This window comes from Erpetoichthys calabaricus, chromosome 1, assembly GCF_900747795.2.
Source record: "Erpetoichthys calabaricus chromosome 1, fErpCal1.3, whole genome shotgun sequence".
In the NCBI taxonomy this organism is placed as follows: Eukaryota; Metazoa; Chordata; class Cladistia; order Polypteriformes; family Polypteridae; genus Erpetoichthys; species Erpetoichthys calabaricus.
This window is the reverse complement of record NC_041394.2, coordinates 177,240,818-177,264,779: the sequence shown is the minus strand read 5'-3', so window position 1 is coordinate 177,264,779 and position 23,962 is coordinate 177,240,818. Positions and strand designations below refer to the sequence as shown.

The window sequence follows — 23,962 nt, the reverse complement described above, 5'->3', positions numbered from 1 at the left end:
GAGTCAAAAGTTGAACTTTTTGGAAGGCAAATGTCCCGTTACATCTGGCGTAAAAGGAACACAGCATTTCAGAAAAAGAACATCATACCAACAGTAAAATATGGTGGTGGTAGTGTGATGGTCTGGGGTTGTTTTGCTGCTTCAGGACCTGGAAGGCTTGCTGTGATAGATGGAACCATGAATTCTACTGTCTACCAAAAAATCCTGAAGGAGAATGTCCGGCCATCTGTTCGTCAACTCAAGCTGAAGCGATCTTGGGTGCTGCAACAGGACAATGACCCAAAACACACCAGCAAATCCACCTCTGAATGGCTGAAGAAAAACAAAATGAAGACTTTGGAGTGGCCTAGTCAAAGTCCTGACCTGAATCCAATTGAGATGCTATGGCATGACCTTAAAAAGGCGGTTCATGCTAGAAAACCCTCAAATAAAGCTGAATTACAACAATTTTGCAAAGATGAGTAGGCCAAAATTCCTCCAGAGCGCTGTAAAAGACTCATTGCAAGTTATCGCAAACGCTTGATTGCAGTTATTGCTGCTAAGGGTGGCCCAACCAGTTATTAGGTTCAGGGGGCAATTACTTTTTCACACAGGGCCATGTAGGTTTGGATTTTTTTTTCTCCCTAAATAATAAAAACCACCATTTACAAACTGCATTTTGTGTTTACTTGTGTTATATTTGACTAATGGTTAAATGTGTTTGCTGATCAGAAACATTTTGTGTGACAAACATGCAAAAGAATAAGAAATCAGGAAGGGGGCAAATAGTTTTTCACACCACTGTATACATATATATACACACATACACACAAATACACATACTGTACCACAGAGTTGCAATCAAAAATATTGAACGCCCTCACCACATTATAGTGATGATTCAAGGTTAAGTAAAATATACAAAAAAAGTCTCATTAAACAACAAAAAAAATCTATTGATATATATTTGAGCTGTTCTGAGAACATCCATCTATCCATTTTCCAACCCAATGAATTCAAACACAGGGTCATGGGGGTCTGCAGGAGCCAATCCCAGCCAGCACAGGGCGCAAGGCAGGAACCAATCCTGGGCAGGGCGCCAACCCACCGCAGGACACACACACCCACACACTAAGCACACACTAGGGACAATTTAGGGTCGCCAATGCACCTAACATGTATGTTTTTGGACTGTGGGAGGAAACTGAAGCACCCGAAGGAAACCCTCGCAGACACAGCGACAGCATGCAAACTCCACGCAGGGAGGACCCAGGAAGTTAACCCAGGTCTCCTTACTGCGAGGCAGCAGCGCTACCGCTATTTTAGTTCAAATAAAAAATGTAATTCATTTCACAAATGTGCATGTGGACTATTATTCAAAGTGCTCTCTATTGGAATCTTTACTCTTTCTCCACGTGCAAAAGCCCACAGCTCATTGACGTTTAATGCTGCCTTCTTTAAATCTTGCCATTTACATCTGGGGATTAAGGAGGACATCCCAGGATCTATTTTTCAACTAGGCTTTGGATGAGTTAGAGGTGTGCGTTGAATCAATGTCTTGCTGAAGAGTCCAATGATCACCCAGGCTCAATTTCCCAATAGAAGGCATCATGTTCCTCTTTTTAAGATGGCCTGGTACTTCATGAATCTATCAAGCCATTTACATAGTCAAGACAGCCAGTTACTGCAGCAGAAAAACATCTCAACATCATTAATGGCCCACCTCTGTGCTTGTCCGTGGGAATGGCATTCTTCTGGTAATAAGCCTGGGCTTTCTCACGCCTGACATACTGCTCGGTCCAAACAGTTCCAGTTTAGTTTCATTAGTCCACAGAATTGTCTCTCAAAACTTTATAAGTTTATCCAAATTTCTCCTAGCATATTGTAGTCGACCTTTGATGTTCATTGTAGCCAATAGCGGAGTGTTTCTCGGAGTCTGGCCATTAAGTCCTTGACTGTTCAGTGTTCATTCTAGTACTTGCCACTGAAACTCTTATTCTGGCCTTCAGTAGGTCGTCTTGTAGGTGTTTTGCAGTAATACAGGGTTTTTCTTAGTTGTCCCGATTAAGCTGCTAGGACTCTTAATGAAATTTTGTGCTTTCTACCATGGCCAGGCAAGTATGTGACTGAAGCTTTAAACTTCTTTATAATGCTCCAAATGGTGTTTCCTAGAATGCTAAACTTCCAGGAAATCTTTTTACACCTAATGCCCTTCAGGTGCAATTAAATAATTTAATCTCTCAACTTTTGTGAAAGAAAGCTCTTAACCGTGACTGCAGCTAACCTTGAACGCATTCATGGGTGGGGTGTATTCATGCATCACAGATGAAACAAATTATGGATCATTATAAAAGTTCCTAATAGCTTAATTATGTTTTAACACCACTTTAGACAACAAAAACTAGCGGAAGGTTTTAAAACAGCAATACAGGGATTGAATTATTGTGCCATGGCTTTAAAAAAAAAAAATCCTATTACTCAAGAATATTACATAATACATTTTTTTTGTTCATTTCAGATATCATTCAACTGATAAAAAAAAGTCATCCAAGCCAAAATCTGTTTTTTTGAAAAGAAAAAACTCGGTAAATCCTTATAATCTGATTCCAACTGATTATTTCCGATTGCGACTGTGTGTGTATATATCACACACACACACAAAGCTACCCCTTTCATTAATATGGTGCAATGTTTGTTTTAAGTTTAGCAATAATTAGAGATATGTTAGCATAGTAAATTAAAATGAAAATGACTTAATGAATTTGATTTACAAGTTTTCTATCTAATCTGTTTATTCCTTTAAGGGAGTGTTTCTTAAATTTTTTTAAAACTTTGTTAAACTGTCCGCTAGTGCTTTTCAGACCTAGTCCATGATGACTATCAGAGTTGGTTTCCCTTATAGAGAATGGCCGCCGATAGCAATTAATGTCAATTGCTTAAACTGCCTGCGGCACCCCATCACGAGACACTTCAAAAACTATACGAGACCCTTTACCATTGAGTGCAACATTGTGTCATGACCCTATGCGAACCAAAAGGCTGCAACCTACACTCTATTTTGCGATCCATAGTTTAGTGAACTATGCATTAAGGAGTCAAATGGATCCCCAAGTATATCCTAAAGAAGCAGCCAAACTTGGACAGAAAGACAGAGTCATACAACATATACAGTATGCACAACCACTATGACTCATTCTGGGCAAACTGAGCTTTGCAAGTTAATCTTACAAGAACATTTAGTTAATGTAAGCAAATGAGTTAATGGGGAGAATACACAAATCCTAAAAAAGGAGAAGGTGAAGATTTAAAGCTAGATCCATGGAGTTATGCTGCAACATCGCAAATGTAATATTTACTTTTTATACACCAGATTTTATTTAATATGCATAAATGATTTTTATTATAAACTCATTTTAGTTTGAACATTTCTAATTTGCTGTTTTTAACTGTAAGCATGTCATTTACACAACAAAAGTAGGTTTGAACAGCTATGTGTTTCTTGTTTAGAAAAAAAAGTTTCTTTTTGTTTTTCATGCAAATATGTCTAAGTAATATGCACTTAATAGTGACAGCTAAAGTATGCATACATTCAACACTGTGAATAGCTATTAAAAGTATATTTAAACCACCAAGATGCTTTTGAGGATGCTCATATACTTCTATTTCTGATTAGCACTCAATTTCTGAAACAAATGAAACATATCAAACAAGGTCCAATAGTATAAGTAATAATTTAATCTTGAGTAAATAAAGGTAAACACACACTAGCAGTTCTATATTTACAACACAACACTTAAGTGCCCATCTGACATTTTCAAGAGCTCAGATTTTCCACTTTCCTTACCAACTGAATGTAGAACTGCCTTATCATCTCCACCTGCAGGTTGACAATGTCTTTGTGGCAGGCTTCCCTGTTGAAAGACAATACCACACAAGTCAGAAAATTCCATACTGTTAACACTCACATTCAGGATTCTCTAAAGACTAAAACAAAAATAAGGGATATGACCTTGGTTATGCTAGATATTCTGGTAGACACTCAAAAGAGAAATTCTTTCAATAATTAATTTTTCAATAAAGAATCGTGCAGTGGGAACCAGTTCCGGATGGTACAGCAGTATATCCTAGGATAGTCTCAGGCACACATCCATAAATTACATATAAAAAGGCCAACTTGCACTCCTATCATATCAAATTCTGGGCCAATGCCAAAATCTGATAATGTCTATGTACTTTTCTGCCGATTCCAATACACACATTTATAAGATACAAAGAAAAAAATGAGACTTGATCTTTCTGGATAAAAATTACAGAGAAATGTAACATTTCTTTGTATAACAATTTTGAATACCATGTTCAATCGTTAAAAATAAATGACATCTGCCACATTTGGCTGGCTACCTTTTGGTTATATGGGAAACAGTTTTGCGCACTGTTGCTTTAAATAATTCTCGTTCGTTTTATAGAACACATTAAATAATAATTGAAAAAATGAAAATTGAAAAAAGGGAAAAATGATACAATGACATCAGAATACGCAATACCACTTTAGAATAAGAATAATAACTTTTGCAGATTATTTACAATCATTACAATAAATGGCTTCTACTCAGCCACATTTAGCCGAGTATCTGATCCTTGGTTTTACAGACTGTAGTATTAAAAACTACATAACTTTTTCTTTGTTTATGATGGAATAAATCTAACCACACCTGGAAGATAAAAATTGAAAAAATGGAAAAGTGTATAGCAGTAAGGAAATAAATAACAAGAATAATTTTTTTTTGGAGGTTTATCATTCTATTGTGGTTTTATTTTTAGCATGATGGGAAAGCTTTTCTTAACAAGCAAGAGCATCTCTGCCTTGTCACTAGAAATTCTGTTTCTTTTTTCATTGAAGCCTCATTAAATAATCTCTTGCTGACCATGCTAATACATGGGGCTGACAAGAAGTTGTGTGCAACTTTGCCAATGGTAGGAAACCGACTCCAGTTGTTATTCGAGTGGATCGATCGATCGATCGATCGATCGATCGATAGATAGATAGATAGATAGATACTTTATTAATCCCAAGGGGAAATTCACATACTCCAGCAGCACCTTACTGATATAAAAAACAATATTAAATTAAAGATTGATAGCAGGCATACATACACAACATTATATTCAGTGCCTTCTTTCATATCTAAAAGATAGACCTGCATTTGGGCTTTTACCAAGGCTGTCAGATTAAGATTAGAATCTTTATACAGGTGAAATTCCGTTTCAACGACTATAGTTACAACGAAATTTTCATTATAACAAAGTATTTTTAGGGTCCCGACAGGTTCCCCATATGACAGAGTCTACAGAAATCTCGTTACTACGAAATACATTTAGCACATACTTTCATTACAACAAGGTGTGCAAAAGACCTTGAAATGTCTGAATGAATCGTCCACAGAGCAGTTAGTTCTGTGGCCACAGCTCAGTTGTGCACAATGATCCCCGAACACAAACATTGTAAATTTTTCTTTCTTCGAACTTTCCTCAAACTGTTTTTTTTGCTGTGTTTGTTTTCTGTGGTTTTCAGTGAAACCTTTTGCTTATTGCTCATCAACATTTGAAAAACAGCCACTGGAATTTAACTCATTGTCACCCTCCTATAGAAATGGCAGATGATTGTTCAAGAAACATTCCTATTAGTGTGCCACTCATTAAGTAAAAAGCAAAGTCACTGTTGTGAGGTTTCTGAACTCTTTTGGGACCTCCCCCAACAGGAAGACACACCAAAGAGTGTCCCGAAGCGCAATCACCGCATCTGTGAAAGACTGTTTATCCATTGCCAGGGCAATAGCAGGCTCACAGTGCTGCAGTGGCTTGCCGCCAATGCAACTCCAAAAAGATCTCGATGGGTGATGCAAGGAACATTATAAATGCAGGGAACAGTATTACTTGGCCACAAAACTGGCAATGTTTTCGGATTTTCTTCCGCAGTGCTCTGCTGCAGCGCTGTGAGCTTACGGTTGACCTTCCCCGGCAACAGATAAACAATCTTCCACGGATGCGGCCATTGCTCTTCAGAAACCTCACAATATGAAGAAGAAAAGAAAGATTCTGCTTCTGATTGATAACTGTGCTGCCCACAACACGCTTCCACATTTAGATAATGTTCAAGTTGAATTCCTCCTACCCAATTGCACGGCAGTGCTTCAGCCATTGGATTTGGGCATCATTCACACCCTGAAAGTGTATTATCACAAGGAAATGCTGAAAAAAATTCCCATTCAGCATAACTTGTAGACAAGAGGAGTTGAAAACTAACGTGAAAGAAGCTATTGAAATGATTGAAAACGCCTGGACACAAGTTAAATCAAGCACTATAGCGACAAATATAAGATTCTCATTACTACAAAATTTTCATTGCAAAAAAATTTCTTTTGGTCCATGGCACTTTGTTGTAACGGAATTTGACATGTATATTAAAAATAAGTATACAGTATTTGAACATAGGGTAAAAGAGTTTGGTGCTCAAATGCATGTCTGTACTGTATTTGCTGATATTTTAAATATTTTATTATTAATATTTTTAATTTTTTTTGCTATAAATGATTATTGCTTAAGAGACTCAAGTAAAAACAGTGGCTATAATGAAAGTGACTAACTCTCTCACAAAATACAATGCAAACAAAGAGAAATAACGCACGCACGGTACTGGCACTTTCTAACTACAATATTCATAAGCAAAATTGTCCATGATTACTTACTCCAACAAAGTAAATGCAGTCTTTTTTTTCTGTCCCTGTATCACTGTGTCTCTTTTTTACAGTAAACAAATTGAAGCGCAGTGATCCTTTATACGCTTTACAAATGAAACTAATGTATTACATTACATTACAACATTTCGAGGGCCAATGATTTTACCTCTGCATCAAAATAGCGGTCTTTGTGTCTCAGGTCTACAATAGTGGCAACACAGTACATTGGTTCTGTGTAAATCTCAATGAAATAATTGTTTACAGCCTCCAATACAGTGTTTTTACTTGTTTTGACTCTGAAGTCAGTATAAGAGCTCTTAGTCAAAAGTAATTTTAATTCATTAACTGAGGGAATAACTTGAGAAGACAAGGCTTCAGATTGGCAACTTTCTTTTGTCAGTTGTTCCAATGGAGTGAGGAGTGTGATTATGTTCTCAATTAAACCGCACTGATTAGGTGTTAGTGATGCAGGTAATTCAAAATCTGAGGCATAAGCCCCAAGGGCTCATTTCTTCTCCAGGAAGCTTTGCAGCAAATAAAATGTGCTATTCCGTGTAGATGAAATGTCTTGCTGAAGCACTTTCGGCTGCATACTAAGTTCAGTTTGTATAGATTTGAGATGAGAGTTGGCCAATTGTGAATGTTTAAAATTGACTATTTTTCTGCCAATTGCTATTATATCTGTGTCTTTATTGATAGTGCACCATCATTCACAGAAACCTGTAAAGTATGAGCCATACATGGCAAACTTGTGATCCCACATTCCTCCATGGCTTTTGCAATGTTACGTACATTGTCTCATAGTACTACATGAACATCCTCTTTGGGTACTTTTCATATTTCAAACATTCTTTGAGACACCACAGAGAGTGCAGCACCCGTGTTTGATCCAGAGCATTTTTGGCGTGCAAGATTTCTTTCTGAAAATCAATACTGTGGTTGATCGACTGAGCCATCAAACTAGACATACTCATTGGATTTGTATCAGCTATCCATATATCAGTGGCAAAGCATATGGCTGTGACATAGCAAGGATTTTACGCACATGACTTCCCACAATATTCTGTAGCTCTGGAAGCACTACTTCAGAGAAATAACAATGATTGGGTATCAGGTATTGGAGCTCAAGATGCTTAACCATCCTTCAATAATCCTGTATCTTTTACAACAGAAAATGGCTGATCCTCCAGAGCAATAAATTCCATCACCTTTGCACTAACTGTTTGAGCTTTAGGGCTATTTTATCAAATTTCTCTTGATTTTTCAACTAACAGATCAACATGCTGAGCAACTACAGTTTTTGATTTTGTGTGTGGTGCCATAGGATTCTCCTCGTTTGCTCTGAGATATTCTGCATATTTGGTGTCTTCAAGCGTAAAATTAAATTCAAGCGTAAATTAAATTGGTGGTACAGTATTTAAATTTCACACTTTGGTCCCTCCATGCAAAGACATTAGTTGAAACAAGTGTTACAAATGGCATATTTTATGTCGTTCCCACTTGCTTTGAAAAATTTCCACACCACAGACATTTTCATGCAGTAGCTCAGCATTGCCTAACGTTTTGCTCATCCCGAACACAGTGAATGCTGTCATCAAATATTGGTTTGAATTATCGCTCAAATCTAGTCATTGGTCTGATGTCACTTTAAGGCACATTGGATTGGTAAATTTGCCAATCACATATAACTGAGTTCCTGATGCGTTTTCACATATTAGCAAGTTATACGCTATTTATTTAGATTGAACCCGTGAGCTACCTTTTCTTTACCACCACCAAAAGTACAATTGGGCAAACACTTCCACATTAACCCAATCTCATCTGCATTGTAAGTGTGCTTTACAGTCAAGCCATTTTCTTCAACCAATTTGCTAAACACATTTCGAAATGAAGCTACAGCTTCAAACCCCGCCGATTTCTCCTCACCTGACAAGTCTAGCTTACAAATGCCATGGTGAATTTTGAATCGAGTAACACAGCCACTTGAAAATGAACACTGGCTCTCAAAATTTTAAATAAAAAAAAATACCAACTGACTATCTTATATACAAAGAAAGGGTGGATGAGGTTAGATCATATATTTACACATGCAGGAGAGGTAAACAAATTATGTGGTGTGTGAGTACTGGTGAGAATTTAAGAATTAGTTCTTCGATTTTTTGCCAGTTGCTTTAGAATGCCGGTTGTTTGAGTTCCAGTTAACAGAGAGTCTACTGTATATTTTTTTTAAATAAAGAACTAACTAAATGCATTAAATACGTTTTCACTTTGTTGCAAATGCAATTCAACCACAAAAATAGCACTTCTCGCTAGCCAGGTAGTATTTTTTATTTTATACAATCAATAAAGGCAAAATGACAGTGTTATGTCACATGAATAGCTTAACTAACAGCTGTCTTTAATGGCTCATATGCGGTTACAATCTGAACACTTTTTCTTGAAACATTCCTTTATTCATACTTCATATGCTAAACAGGAACACTTAAAAACTGAGCTACAGTAATTATAGTGAATTATTAAAATTAAAATTTAGTTTATATAAATTTAGTTTATATTTACACTATATATCTCTCTATTATAAAAGGAAATCCTGAGATGAGACTTTTTCAGAGAGATAATTTCAAGTCCCGCTAGACGAGACTTTTTGACAAGTCCTGCCCTATTCTCAACCATTTGCAACCATGCCCACAGTCCACTCACCTCTCATTCATGTGAATGCTATTGTCAGACATAGTTTCTGTGCTCTCAGCTCTTATAAATTTTTACGTTTTCCTCATTTTAATACAAGACATACAATCTATTTGTTTCTTTCGAAGTAGTCCTTTTCTGGAAAATAATTTTATACATTCCTGATGACATGTCAACGACTAAGTGAAGAAGAAAAGGCAGCGCATTGAAAAGAAACCCAAAAGCATTGGAGAGAAAAGAATTGAAAAAAGAACAATAAATCTAAGTGCAAATTTGGAAAATAAAGAAAGTAATAATCAGCCCGGACCAAGGGAATTGAAAACCTAGTAGGTCCAAGCAGGGTCGGAAATAAAAGACCAAGTATAACATCATAAAGAGGTTCAAAAGCGTTAGCGCGATACACATGCAGAGCAGGTTAGAGATTATGAAAGTACTAAAATTCGAAAGTATCAAAAGACTGATAGTAAAGATTCAATTAGCACTAACAAATGGAAATTATTTCTTGGTGAAATAACGGAACAGCAAAAAGAGATCAAATATATGGACGTAGGTGACATGACAGAAGTACGTAGATATTATTCGGCTTTAAAGTTTAAGTTGGAAACTTGTAGATCGTCTAATTCATGTTGCCATCAGAGAAAAGTAATGTTTCTTCTCAATGAAGAGGTGTATCCGCGAGAATTAAAAGATTTGTTATTTGGTGAAAGTGTAAGAAAAATATCAGAATCTACAATAATCTGTTTGCATTTGCATGAATTCAATGCTCAAAACGTAGATTTACGCGATTCAGGACGAAATGCTCTGAGAATCTGTGGTCCCGCAACAATTAAAACTACTAAAAGTTTAATTTCAAAGAAACCACAATTCGGTCAGGTGTATATTTATGATCATGGAGAAGCGATACAACAAAGAATCGAAAGAGTTAAACGATCTGACGTATTAGAAATTCTACAGACAATAAAGGATACAAATCCATACGTCCAAAAGTATCGCACTTTACACAAAATTTACCTGCAATACACGGACAAAGAAGTTTTCTTGGATTTCTATATGAATCCGAAAGATCACACTTGCATATATAATAAACCAACATGTGACAAATTGTCAGCGATAACAGTTTCAAAAGATGGAGATATCAAAGACAGTTGATATTCGTGTTTATCCAAAAGCACAGCACAATTTGTCATTTCTGTCTAATAATTTTCCTCATTTTGATCCTTTACTTTTCCCAGATGGCGAAACAGGATGGTCATATAATATGAAACACATGAATTCGGAAAAATGAATAACACCCACACAATATTTCGTGTCAAAATTAGCGATATGTCCCAATGTATTTAACACACTTCTGTCATCTCAACGTCTATCGCAACATTACATTATTAATGCGTATCTAAAAGTCAAAGCTAATCGTCTGTTCTTTATTAAATTGAATCAAGCAAAACTTAGAACAGAACATATGCAAGATCTCATTGATCACGTTCAAAATTCAAATATCAATAGTTCCAACAAATTCAAAGTAGGTAAAGCAGAAATATTACCATCATCGTATCAAGGTAGTCCAAGAGCATTGCAACAGTTATATTACCGGCTCTAGACATTCCGACATTTGTAAGTTGATTGTTTTATCAGAAAGTCTTAGTTTTATTGAAAGAACTTGAATCGGTGTTCGATCAAATCAGAGCATACATTTATACAATTGAATTTCAAAAATGGGGTTTCCCTCACAGATCGGTTTGTCTATGCTGAAATTCCAAACAGAGAAACCTAACCTGAATTATGGTACAAAGTCATTAAACACATGTCTTGCGGACCTCATATAAAAGATTCAGTATGTTGGGACCCAAAAGAAAAAAAAAAGTGTTAAAAAAATTTCCTAAAGCGTTTGTTAATTCAACAGATATGACTAAGGCTGGCTTTCCTTATTATCGACACAGAGATCATAGTCACGAACAACACAATCAGTAAAATTGTGCTGATCGATAATTCAATGATTGTACCGTATAACCCGTATTTGCTCAAACGATTATATTTTTATATTAATGTCAAGTATTGTGCATCGGTTATGAGTATTAAGTACATCTACAAGTACATTCATAAAGGCCAAGATAAGAGCATGCATAACTTTATCCAAAGAACAGTCTCAGGACGACATTTAAGCAAATGTGGATACTGGATATGTCAGTGCAATGGTCGAAGCCATTCTGTTGACTTATTACCAATTCACATAACAGCTCAGAATATGATTCAATTTAAAGAAGGTGAAGAAGCTGAAGCTTTACAGGTAGCGAAAACAAAAAATATAAAATTATTGGCTTATTTTGAATTTAATAAAACTGATGTAAATGCAAAAGCATATACCATACACGCAAATTCCTCAACATTACACGTGGCAGAAACAAAAAGGAGTGTGGCATCCAAAAAAAGAAAATAATGATCTATTTAAATCGTACATACGATTCCCCATACGCAAGTAGCAGATCCGGGAAGTGACTAGCGCGTAGGGCCCGCACAGGGGTTGGTGAGCAAGTGAGCAGGGCGCAGAGCCCCCTAGTATTTTTAAACAAATCATTTTGTTTAGGGCAATCAAACATTTTAATTGAAAATTCAGGGCCTAATTTGTTTTCACCTTTTCAATATTTTTAAATGCTTGATAAATGATCACAACCACTCATTTTACAATATATGAGATATACTGTAATATAATATTACATTATATAATACTGAGATCAAAGTATACCTGAAGTCTTCCAACGTTTCCTGGATCATTTTTCGGATAAAGTGAATCTGAATTGAGGACAGAGGAGGACCACTTCCATTGTTGTTAATAGTTCCTGCTATCTTTTCAGATAATGAAGAGGCTACACCTTCTGTTAGAGCAGCAGACAATATGGGTTCTGGAGACAAGACTAGAAAAACATTGATTCCATGACAATATCTTAAACTTTTCATTATGCAGTTTATTTTTTTTAAATTAGCAGATCACTCTGGTGTTTTGCATTTTGTAGAGAATGATGCACCTTACCTGATCCACCACAAGGAGCTCCACTTACTGGAGAGTCATACAGCAGCTTTGTTTGTAAATCTTTTCCTAGCCTCTCATTTGGTTCAAGAGTTTTTATGGATGACATCACAGGTGTGCTTGTGTTACCACAACCACTTGAATTGGCTGATTCAGATAAGGCACGATTCACCTTGATCAACTGAACACAAGTGCAACAAAACAATACTGGTTAACAGAAAGAAGTAAATGATTTACAACCAATAAAGAGATTTAATTACATAAAACAATACCACCATCACAGTATAAATAATGTGTTACATTGTGCTCTCATCCCCCTTTTTTTTCCCCCAAATTTGTACTTATAACCATTTAATAAATAGATCAAATACATCAATTTTTATTGCCCCAAAACAGAAATAAACAAAGCAAAACACAGGATTTGTTAGAGTCAAGGACATTTGCAATTTTGATAACATTTTTCAGGAAGCCTGAAGAGATTTAATTAAAAGCACTCGTCCGTTATAGGAGATGGACGTCTGAAACAGAGCTCCACTAGCAGTGGCTTTATTTTCCCACGTGTTTCATATTATTTAGAGGTATCCTGTATTAAATCCAACCAAGGAACTTCCACTACAATATACAAGCATGAGCAACAAGAAGAAAAGTCAGAAAGAACCGGAAAAGAAACTTAAAGCTGCATCAAAGTCTGGACAGACATCGGCCCGAGTGCAAGGTATGGCCTCTCGGAGACTGACCTAGAACAGGCAGACGAATGTGCAAATTTCCTAGGACCCCGCTCCATTGTATACTCTCCAGTCAAGAGTGAAAATGGGAGCGAAGGTGCAAGTGATACAGGTCGTGATGGATCACCAATTTCTGAGGATCATTCGAGATTAGAAAAGGCTCTGTAGGAGGTGCTCTCATCTACTCATCGCGAGCCCGCAGCACCTGCTGTAACAGGAGCTGCAATTCCACTCGTGGAGCATGAAAGCCGAAGCGAACTGTCCGAATTGAAAGAGATGATCGCTACACTGGCCACTGCCATGGCTACGGCAATAAATGAGCTTAAGAAGGATAACAAGAATGAGCTTAAGAAGGCTAACATTGAGCTTAAGAGTGAGCTTAATAAGGATAACAAAGACCGGGACACGCGTCTATTTAAACGTTTTGACGTGACCTTTAAAAGCATGTTGGAGAAATTAGAGGAACACATCGAAGAAAATAGATCCAAACTGAAAAAACTTGCCGATCAGATGAATGACGTTACAGATCAGCTGGATGACGTTAAGCAGGCATTCACGGCTTGAGTTGAAACAGCGGAACAATTGGCATCTACCGCCGATGAAAAAGATACAGCTGCGGATTCCGAATGCAAAAAACTCGGAGACAGACTTGCGGCCCTGGAAGATGGGTGCAGAAGAAATAATATAAGACTTGAGGGCATACCTGAGAAACGAGAAAGCTCAAACCCAGTGAAATTTGCAGTAGAATTACTCTCTAAAATAATTGGAGATGATTTTAAATTCGACACCGAGATAGCAGCAGCCTATCGCATATACAGATCAAGCACCTTTAAACCTAGGTCTTTTATTGTCCGCTTCGAGCGACTACAATGTAAGCTTGATGTGAAGGCACTTCTCAGACACAAGCAAGAGATTATATTTGAAAATAATCTTATTCGTATTTTCCTTGACATCTCACCATTAACAGCTGCAAAACGTGCAGCCTACTTTAACATTAAAAAGTTGCTACAGAAAGTCCATATCAAATATAGCCTCTTGTATCCCGCCAAACTGAAAGTGGAAGTTCAAGACCAATATTATGTATTTTCAAGTAAGGAGGAAGCTGCAAAGGAACTAAAGAAGCTGTTTCCGACACTCTTTTGAAAGTTAATAAGGAGCCGTATTCTGTCATGGCATGGGAAGGACCTATCATTTGCTGTCGGATCCACTTTTAAAGAGACTGGTATTATAATTACAGTAATCCCTTACTATATCGCGCTTTGACTTTCAAGGCTTCACTCTATCGCGGATTTTATATGTAAGCATATTTAAATATATATCGCGGATTTTTTGCTGGTTCGCGGATTTCTGCGGACAATGGGTCTTTTAATTTCTGGTACATGCTTCCTCAGTTGGTTTGCCCAGTTGATTTCATACAAGGGACGCTATTGGCAGATGGCTGAGAAGCTACCAAACCAGAGCGCGTATTACATATTAAATAAAACTCCTCAAATATATTGTGAGCACGGGGGCTGTTCGCACCCCTAGAGGATACGGCAGCTCCTCAAAAAACGCTGAAAGATTACCTTCACATTGCCATCCTTGCTGGGCTTACATGTGGCTGCTTTGTCAAGCGATATGCTTCCTGCACGGTGCTTTGCATACTTAAAAGATCAAACAGCACGTATTGATTTTTGGTTGTTTACTTTTCTCTCTCTCTCTCGCTCTGACATTCTCTGCTCCTGACGGAGGGGGTGTGAGCAGGGGGGCTGTTCGCACCCCTAGAGGATACGGACGCTCGTCTAAAAATGCTGAAAGATTACCTTCACGTTGCTCCCTTCTGTGCAGCTGCTTTGTCAAGCGACATGCTTCCCGCACGGTGCTTCGCATACTTAAAAGCTCGAAGGGCATGTATTGATTTTTGATTGTTTGTTTTTCTCGGTCTCTCTCTCTCTCTCTCTTGCTCTGACATTCTCTGCTCCTAACGCGTACTCCTTTGAAGAGGAAGATATGTTTGCATTCTTTAAATTGTGAGATGGAACTGTCATCTCTGTCTTGTCATGGAGCACAGTTTAAACTTTCGAAAAAGAGACAAATGTTTGTTTGCAGTGTTTGAATAAAGTTCCTGTCTCTCTACAACCTCCTGTGTTTCTGTGCAAATCTGTGACCCAAGCATGACAATATAAAAATAACCATATAAACATATGGTTTCTACTTCGCAGATTTTCACCTTTCGCGGGGGATTCTGGAACGCAACCCCCGCGATCGAGGAGGGATTACTGTATACATCCTTTTCTTTACTTGGACACTATATGTTTATGTCTTAATTACAGTTACAGACGTGAGTGTGTGGAATTGTGGAAGTAATTAAAGTAGGGTTTGGTTTTTTTTTTCTACTACCTTAAAGTAGACTGTTTAACATCATACCCTTGGTTTATTGCTATTTCTACTATTGCATTAGGATTTACTATGTTTATCCTAGACCACTTTTTAAAATCATTCCCAGGGTTCATTATTTTATTATTTTAATATCTTAAAATTGCTGAAGATTATTTTAAGCTTAAAGACTGTTAATGATTATATTTTTGGCAGATAGTATTTAGACTTCAGCTGCAATAGATACCTCTACTTTGTTTTAATTCTCAAACGCCGCTGCGGGGTGGGGTTTGTTTTGTTTCGGACGTGCTTTGTCTCTTTGTATGTCAGAGGACTAGGACGCTGCTAAGTGGGATCAATGTGGGAGGCATGTGGGGAGGCAAAGTGGGGGGATAAAGGGGGGAGAGAAGGAGAGCAGGCTATATCTAACCTATTCTTCTAATCCTTATAACTATAAATATCAACGCAACAAAAGGCTATATGGCAATAACTCATGGGGAATTCTGAAATTAAGATTAAAACTGCCTCAACACCAGTTAAGACTATAAAATGACATTAAAAACTCAGAATCAATGTCTCTATGATGGGACAGTTAACTTTGTGAGCTGGAATGTTAAAGACCTGAATCACGAATTAAAGAGAAAGAAAGTATGCTCTCACCTAACAGGCTTAAACGCTAAAATAGTATTTTTACAGGAGACCCACTTACTAAGCAAGGATCAGTTCAGACTACAAAAAGACTGGACTGGCCAAATGTTCCATTCTAGCTTTATAAAGAAAACTAGAGGTGTGGGAATTCTCATACACAGAACAGTTCCATTTGTAGCATCAGATGTAGTATCGGACCCTGAAGGGAGATATCTGATGGTCATGGGCAACTTATTTAACAGTAAAATGATTTTGATAAATGTTTATGCACCCAATGTCGATGATAAGGAATTCATGCAAAATCTATTTGCATCCATTCCCAATGTGAACACTCATAAAATTATAATGGCTGGGGACTTTAATTGTGTTTTAAATCCACTCTTAGATTGGACTCCTGTGACAGGGGGGACGACATCTAACACTGCAAAGACAATTACACAGTTTTTAACTGACCACAACTTATCAGACCCCTGGAGGTTTCTTAACCCAAACTCAAGAACATATTCGTTCTACTCACCAGTGCATCATAGCTACTCAAGAATTGATTATTTTTTTATAGATAATAATTTCCTGCCTATGATCAAATCATGCAAATACGACACAATTGTTATCTCCGACCATGCCCCTCTAGTCTTGGAGCTAAAATCATTAAGCCCCTCACACTCACCTTGCAGATGGCGTCTTAACCCTCTTCTATTAGCAGACGAGAACTGCACAGAATTTATATCCAAACAAATCAGCTTCTTCCTAGAGACAAACACGCCCACAGAGGTTTCTGCAGGAACACTCTGGGAAACTCAAAAGGCCTTCTTAAGAGGACAGATTATTTCATATATTTCCCACAGAAATAAATTAGAAACCAAGAAAGTGTCAGAGCTAAGAAGCGAAATTACTGGAATAGATGAAGAACAAGCCAGGCATCCAAGTGAAGCTCTTCACAGGAAAAGGCAGGCCCTGCATACAGAACTCAACATCTTGACAACTAAAGAAACTGAACAACTTATTTATAAGTTGAGACATCATTACTATGAACATGGAGAAAAAGCTAATAAGCTTTTAGCTCAACAAATTCACAAACAAGAAGTTCGCAATGCAATACCAGTAATCACCAACACGAATGGAGAAGAAATCATTGACCATAAAAATATAATGCATATATTTAGAGATTATTATAAATCCTTATATTCTACTGAGTTCAAAGAAGACAACACACAATCTAATGCATTTCTAGATACATTACAGACACCACAAATAGATGCTTTAAGTGCCGAGGTACTGGATAAACCTCTGACGCTATCAGAATTACTAGATGCTATAAAGTCACTTCAAAGAGGGAAATCAGCTGGCCCTGATGGTTACCGGATAGAATTTTATAAGAAATTCTCCACTCAGCTAGCTCCCCTCTTACTGGCAACATTTACAGAAGCTACAGACAACCAAATATTACCTCAAACTTTTCGTCAAGCATTAATCACCGTCTTTCCTAAACAAAATAAGGACTTGTTACAATGTGCATCATACAGACCAATTTCACTCCTGAATAATGATGTTAAGATACTCTCAAAAATTCTAGCTAAAAGGATGGATAAAGTGCTGCCCTCGGTTATATCACAGGATCAAACTGGATTTATTAAAGGCCGACACTTATCTTCCAATCTCTAACGCCTGTTTAATGTAATATATTCACCAGCAAAGTCAAACACCCCAGAGATATTACTATCATTAGATGCAGAAAAAGCATTTGATATGATTGAATGGAACTACCTTTTCACTGCATTGGAGAAATTTGGGTTTGGCCCCGAATATTTGTGCATGGATCAAACTACTGTATACCAATCCCGAAGCTTCAGTATGTATTAACAACATTTGTTCAGACTACTTTAAGCTAGAACGTGGCACCAGACAAGGATGTCCCTTGTCACCACTGCTGTTTGCAATCGCCATTGAACCACTGGCAGTTCACTGTCGAAATTCTTATCAGATAAAGGGGATTATCAGAGAAGGACTGGAACAGAAAATTTCTCTATATGCAGATGATATGGTTTTATATATATCAGACCCAGAAACCACTGTGTCTGCAGTTTTAACAGCACTCACAGAATTGCACTCAGAATTAATCTGAATAAAAGTATACTCTTTCCAGTGAATTCACAAGCATATAATATTAGATTGGACACCCTATCTTTTACCATAGCAGATCAGTTTAAATACCTAGGGGTAAATATCACAAGTAAACATAAAGCTCTTTATCAACAAAATTCTGCCGTCTGTATGCAAAAAATTAAGCAAGACTTGCTTCGATGGTCAACCCTTCATCTCACTCTAGCCGGAAGAATTAACGTTGTCAAGATGAATATCCTTCCTAAACTTTTTTTATTTCAAAACATTCCAATATACATCAATAAATCGTTTTTTAAGCAATTAGACTGAACAATAACCTTATTGATTTGGAACTCAAAACACCCACGTATCCGAAGAGTGACTCTACAAAGACCTCAGGCAGAAGGTGGCATGGCTTTACCTAATTTTCAGTTTTATTACTGGGCAGCAAACATACAAGCTATAAAAACCTGGACACAAATAAATGAACATACACAAGCCTGGTCTGCAATAGAAGTAAAATCCTGTAGTACTTCTTTATACTCCCTGCTCTGCGCTCCAATAAATGCAAGTTATCGAAAATATACTGATAACCCAACTGTGCTTTACTCACTCAGAATATGGAACCAACTTAGAAAGCATTTTAAGATGGAGAATCTTTTATCTGTGGCACCTCTGCAAGAGAGCCACCTCTTTCAACCCTCGCAAACATATCCAGTTTTTAATACCTGGAAAAGATTTGAGATTAAAATGCTCGGAGATCTTTATATAGACAACATATTTGCATCCTTTGAACAATTACGTTCCAAATTCAACCTCCCAGCTACACGTTTCTTTCACTATCTTCAAATTATAAACTTTGTTAAACAGAAACTGCCCGATTTTCCTCACCTCGTACCCCCCACCATGCTGGAAAAAATACTGCTCAATTTCGAGGAATTAGACACCATTTCCTCATTATATAAAACCTTATTAGAGTCCCTCCCTTTCAAAGACCCAAGAGGACATTGGGAAAAAGATCTCTTAATCAATATATCAGAAAAGGAGTGGAAGGTAGCAATGCAGAGAATTCACTCGAGCTCCATATGCGCAAAGCATAGAATTATTCAACTCAAAATTATCGAGCTCATCGGTCTTGCTTAAAACTGTCCAAAATGTTTCCAGGGCAAGATCCAACCTGCAAACGCTGCAACCAAGCTCCTGCCTCAATGGGTCACATGTTTTGGGCCTGCACCAAATTAACATCATTTTGGACCAAAATTTTTAAGTGCCTTTCAGACAGCCACAATCCCTCCTAACCCATTAACCGCTGTGTTCGGTGTTCTTCCAGACGGACTTGAAGTGGAGAAGGACAAACAAACGGTGATTGCATTCACTACACTTTTGGCACGCAGACTTATTTTGTTAAATTGGAAGAATCCTAACTCTCCTCTGATAAGTCAGTGGGAAACCGATGTTTTATATTATTTGAAATTGGAAAAAATCAAATTCTAAGTTAGAGGATCCATACAGAATTTTTTTCAAAACCTGGCAGGATCTAATCAATAATATTTTAGAATAAGAGAAATAATTATCACCGCATTTATTTCCCTTCTCCATTTTTTTTATTTACCTATATATATTTCTTCCTTTCTTTTGTTTATTTTTGCCCTATTAAAAAGCCTTAAGCAATTCTCCTTTGGCTAAGCTCTCCTTCTCAAGGGTGGGGTCTGATTTGTCTTCAATTCTTTTTTGTTATAAATTAAGCTATATGTATGGAATGATTACAATAAAATTAATAAATAAAATTAAAAAAAAAAAAGCACTAAAATAGATAGTTGAGCCATATGTGGGGAAAAATGTAGAATTACATGACTGAAGGATGTCATATTTTAGCACCCTTTTTTGTTTTGTTATGACTGCAATAGTGATGGGTGGTTAAAAGCTTTGAAGGATAGGTAGGTTCAACTGAGTGAGCCCATCTAGATGCAATAATTTCCTGATTGTGAATAAAATATGGATTACTAGCCGACGCCCGCCATAGCATACGGTGGTGTAAGAATAGGAACAGAAAACGGTGAGAAAGGAATTCAGAAATCAAGAAGAAATAAATACTTCTTGAATGACACAGTGTGCATGTAGAAATTCCAGCCAAGCAGGATTACATGTGAAAGTGATAAATAAATCAGGCTTTCCGAATTTACGTACCATGGCCATGGCATCCTGATAGTTTTTGTTGCATGTATCTTGGATTCCTGGAAATATGGATGGTAATATGATCATTTTGCGTACATGAACGTTGTTATTTTCAGCATTTGCTTGCAATGCATCTGATAGTTCCTGTAGCAAATCTTGTAGATGTAATCTGAGATAGTTGAGACGTGTGCCCTCTGTTTTAACATACGTATCTATGATGTACTGTTGGAATAGTTTGCCGCTGGAGTGCAAAGTAATAAATGTATATCTCATTGCTAATCTGTACACGTAAAATTGGCATTGAGTAAGCTTTATTCGCTTGGCAGTTCTTTTATCGGGAACATGTTGTAAATCTTTGTGCCAGCCAATGTCTCCGTAAGGGAATAAAAGTGGGTAAACCATAGGATCGCAATTCATATTGAGCATGGAAATCTGTTTACAAGAGTTGCCTATGGGATAGATGCAAATGTCCCTTTCACCATCTTCTCTGATGAAAATCGCTGCAATGTCAGGGCATTGTATCGTCGTAAATCCTGCCCAGGGTTTTCCTTGAAAACCATTCGTACAGATGCTGTTGGGATTGGACTGAGCGATTTCATGCATGTGTTTGTACGATTTAGCGAAGGGGTTGATGGTTCTGAGCATGGAATCTAGCTGGAGAAGTACATTTTCGCTGCATGCAGAGTTTGCTTTATTTTGTAAGCGTACTTCAGTAGCTTGCACTGTGTCAAAAACATACAACTGTCCATATCCTGGATAGGTAGAAGTGTTAGCGTATAGTGGAGAGATCTGCCTGTGTATTTTAAAACAGTATGGTCCATGGCCAGGAGGTTGAGTTATCTGTGCACCAATGGAAGCAAACGCTACAGAAGAGTTGTATTCTCGAATGTGTTCAAGATAATTTTTAGTTTCTGATGTTTGCTGTGTAAGAAGCTGTTGTAAAGACACAGGTGGCTCCCGCAAAGGTGGTAGAGCTACTTTACCATTGTGGCAGCACCTCGAGTACTTGTTGAATGTATTACGCTCAGCAGGCCAGTATTGTGCATGACATGGATGAGGACGAATAGGAATCGAGAAATGCCGTGTTGGCTGCGTGTGGGCAGGACCGGTTTTGAAGTGGAAGCAGGACAAACAAGAAGAGAAATATATATATATATATATATATATATATATATATATATATATATATATATAAGAGATAACCACAAAGACTTTCAATCTTGTAAAAAATCAAAATATTTTTTTCTATTTTAGTGCATGTCTCAAAAACAGATCTGCTTGCTAATAAAAAAGTAGCTCACAAATGATTAGCATCAAGAAAACATTGGAGAGCCAAATAAGTGCTGGATATTGAAGGAGTTGGATTCATTTAATTTTTTTTACTAATTATTTAAATTCTGTCATCTGCTTCTTTAGTGAAATCATGCATTTATGATTAAAACACAAGCAAAATACACCTTACAACTGTGGCAGTCAAGCTGCATCACCACGACTGTACAAATACTGCACACTCCGGAATATACAGAAAATATTACAAACTAACCTATGCATTATTTATCAAAGAGTGAAACAAAATATCAAAAAAAATAAAAGTTAAATGAATTACTATCCATCCATTCATCTTCTGAACCAACTTCTTCCAATTCAAAATTACTGGGAAGTGGGAACTGTCTCTGCAATATTAAGCACATGGTCAGAGCTAACACCATATGGGGTACCAGTCTGCCTGTGATAAATTATTAAACAAATGAAACTTAATTTACTCTGCATATTCCATCCATTTTCCAACCCACTGAATCCAAACACAGGGTCATGGGGGTCTGCTGGAGCCAATCCCAGCCAACACAGGGCACAAGGCAGGAACCAATCCCGGGCAGGGTGCCAACCCACCGCAGGACACACACAAACACACCCACACACCAAGCACACACTAGGGCCAAATTAGAATTGCCAATCCACCTAACCAGCATGTCTTTGGACTGTGGGAGGAAACCCACACAGAAACGGGGAGAACATACAAACTCCACGCAGGGAGGACCCGGAAAGTGAACCCAGGTCCCCAGGTCTCCCAACTGCGAGGCAGCAGCGCTACCCACTGCGCCACCGTGCCGCCTACTCTGCATATTTTCCAACTATATTTATTTATCTGCGGTGGGTTGGCACCCTGCCCGGGATTGGTAATTGATAATGGATGGATGGATGGATATTTATTCTTATGATTATAATATTGCAACTAGTTATTGTCTATGTGGAATTTGCATTTTCTCCCTGTGCTCTCTTGGGTTTTCATAGTGATATTCTGTTTTCCTCCCACATTCCCTGAAACAAGTGGTTGATTTTTAATTTTAGTTGGTCCTTAATAAAATGTTCTTGTCAATACAATCCGAAAGAGAAACGAACTTGTAATTTAATAAAATATCATACATCATCAGATCTGACAACACTATAAAATTCAATATATTCTACACTTGTGTGAAAATATTGTGCATGTGCCATGTAAATAGAGCAGGGAACGCAGATCAGCTAACCACACTCTCCTCCCTTCAAAAGATAATATGTGACATTTAAACATTATTTGCTTAGAAACAAATAACATAACTAAAGAAATTCTAATTCAGTCAATAACTTAAAGTGTGATGCATTATTCTACTTTCTTACTGGAAAATGTAATTAGATTACAGTGACATGTTACTTTAACTCTAAAACAGTTGTCTAGGGAAGTTTTCTGCCTTGTGAACAGTGCTGCTGGGATAGGCTCCACCCCCAGGACCTCTGTAAATGAATTAAGCATGCCTGAGAATTTTATTTTTCTTTTAAGCATATATTGATTGTAACAGTATAAGTAAAAAAAAAAAAAAAAACAATTTATTTATATATATATATATATATATATATATATACACTGTATATATCTTGCAAAAAAGATACAAGTCAGACCAGCTTTGAAATATGGGGCGTTTAATGCTTAAAAACTCCTTCATCTAGTACTTAAAGTGCAACGGGGTAATAAATTTAGACTATAGCTGAAAACGGTACAGTGGAATGCTAGGATATACATTTGTGAACAGAAAACTCAAAGCAATGTGGGTCATCTAAGCACAACAATCCCAGAAGATGAAATTTTGCATCAGAAAGATGTAAAATAAGATATCATTGAGTTAAGGCAGTTCTATAAAGAGGAATTTCTAAAAAAAAAAATATGCAAGCAGAGCGACACTGCGTTTTCTAATGAGAAAATAGAAATACACATGGATAAACGGCTGTAGTAAGTAACATGCAGACAAAATAACTAAGACCGTCTTTAATACTTCTTCCATGACTCATTAAAGAAAGAAAAATCACATGCAGTTATTTAAAACTTGTTCAAATTCAAATAATGCATGTTAAAAACCACAGGCTTACATCCCAATCATATTTACAAATGTACAGTAATCCCTCGCTATATCGCGCTTTCACTCTATCGCGGATTTTATATGTAAGCATACTTAAATATATATCGCGGATTTTTTGCTGGTTCGCGGATTTCTGCGGAC

The 23,962-nt window shown here is 37.1% G+C and overlaps 1 protein-coding gene across 3 annotated transcripts in view; it reads right to left on the bottom strand.

Annotated features, from left to right (window-relative positions):
* Positions 1–23,962, bottom strand: part of nedd1 (NEDD1 gamma-tubulin ring complex targeting factor) — a 753,979-nt gene that overhangs the window by 659,500 nt on the left and 70,517 nt on the right. For all 3 annotated transcript variants that reach the window (XR_007934374.1, XM_028809018.2, XM_028809027.2), the window contains exons 12-14: positions 12,430–12,607; positions 12,145–12,313; positions 3,824–3,890 (exon numbers count right to left, since the gene is read on the bottom strand). Coding sequence is in view for 2 of the 3 variants with exons in the window: in XM_028809018.2 (XP_028664851.1) it covers positions 3,824–3,890; positions 12,145–12,313; positions 12,430–12,607 (414 nt within the window). In the remaining variant the exon portion in view is untranslated. The remainder of the gene's footprint in view (positions 1–3,823; positions 3,891–12,144; positions 12,314–12,429; positions 12,608–23,962) is intronic.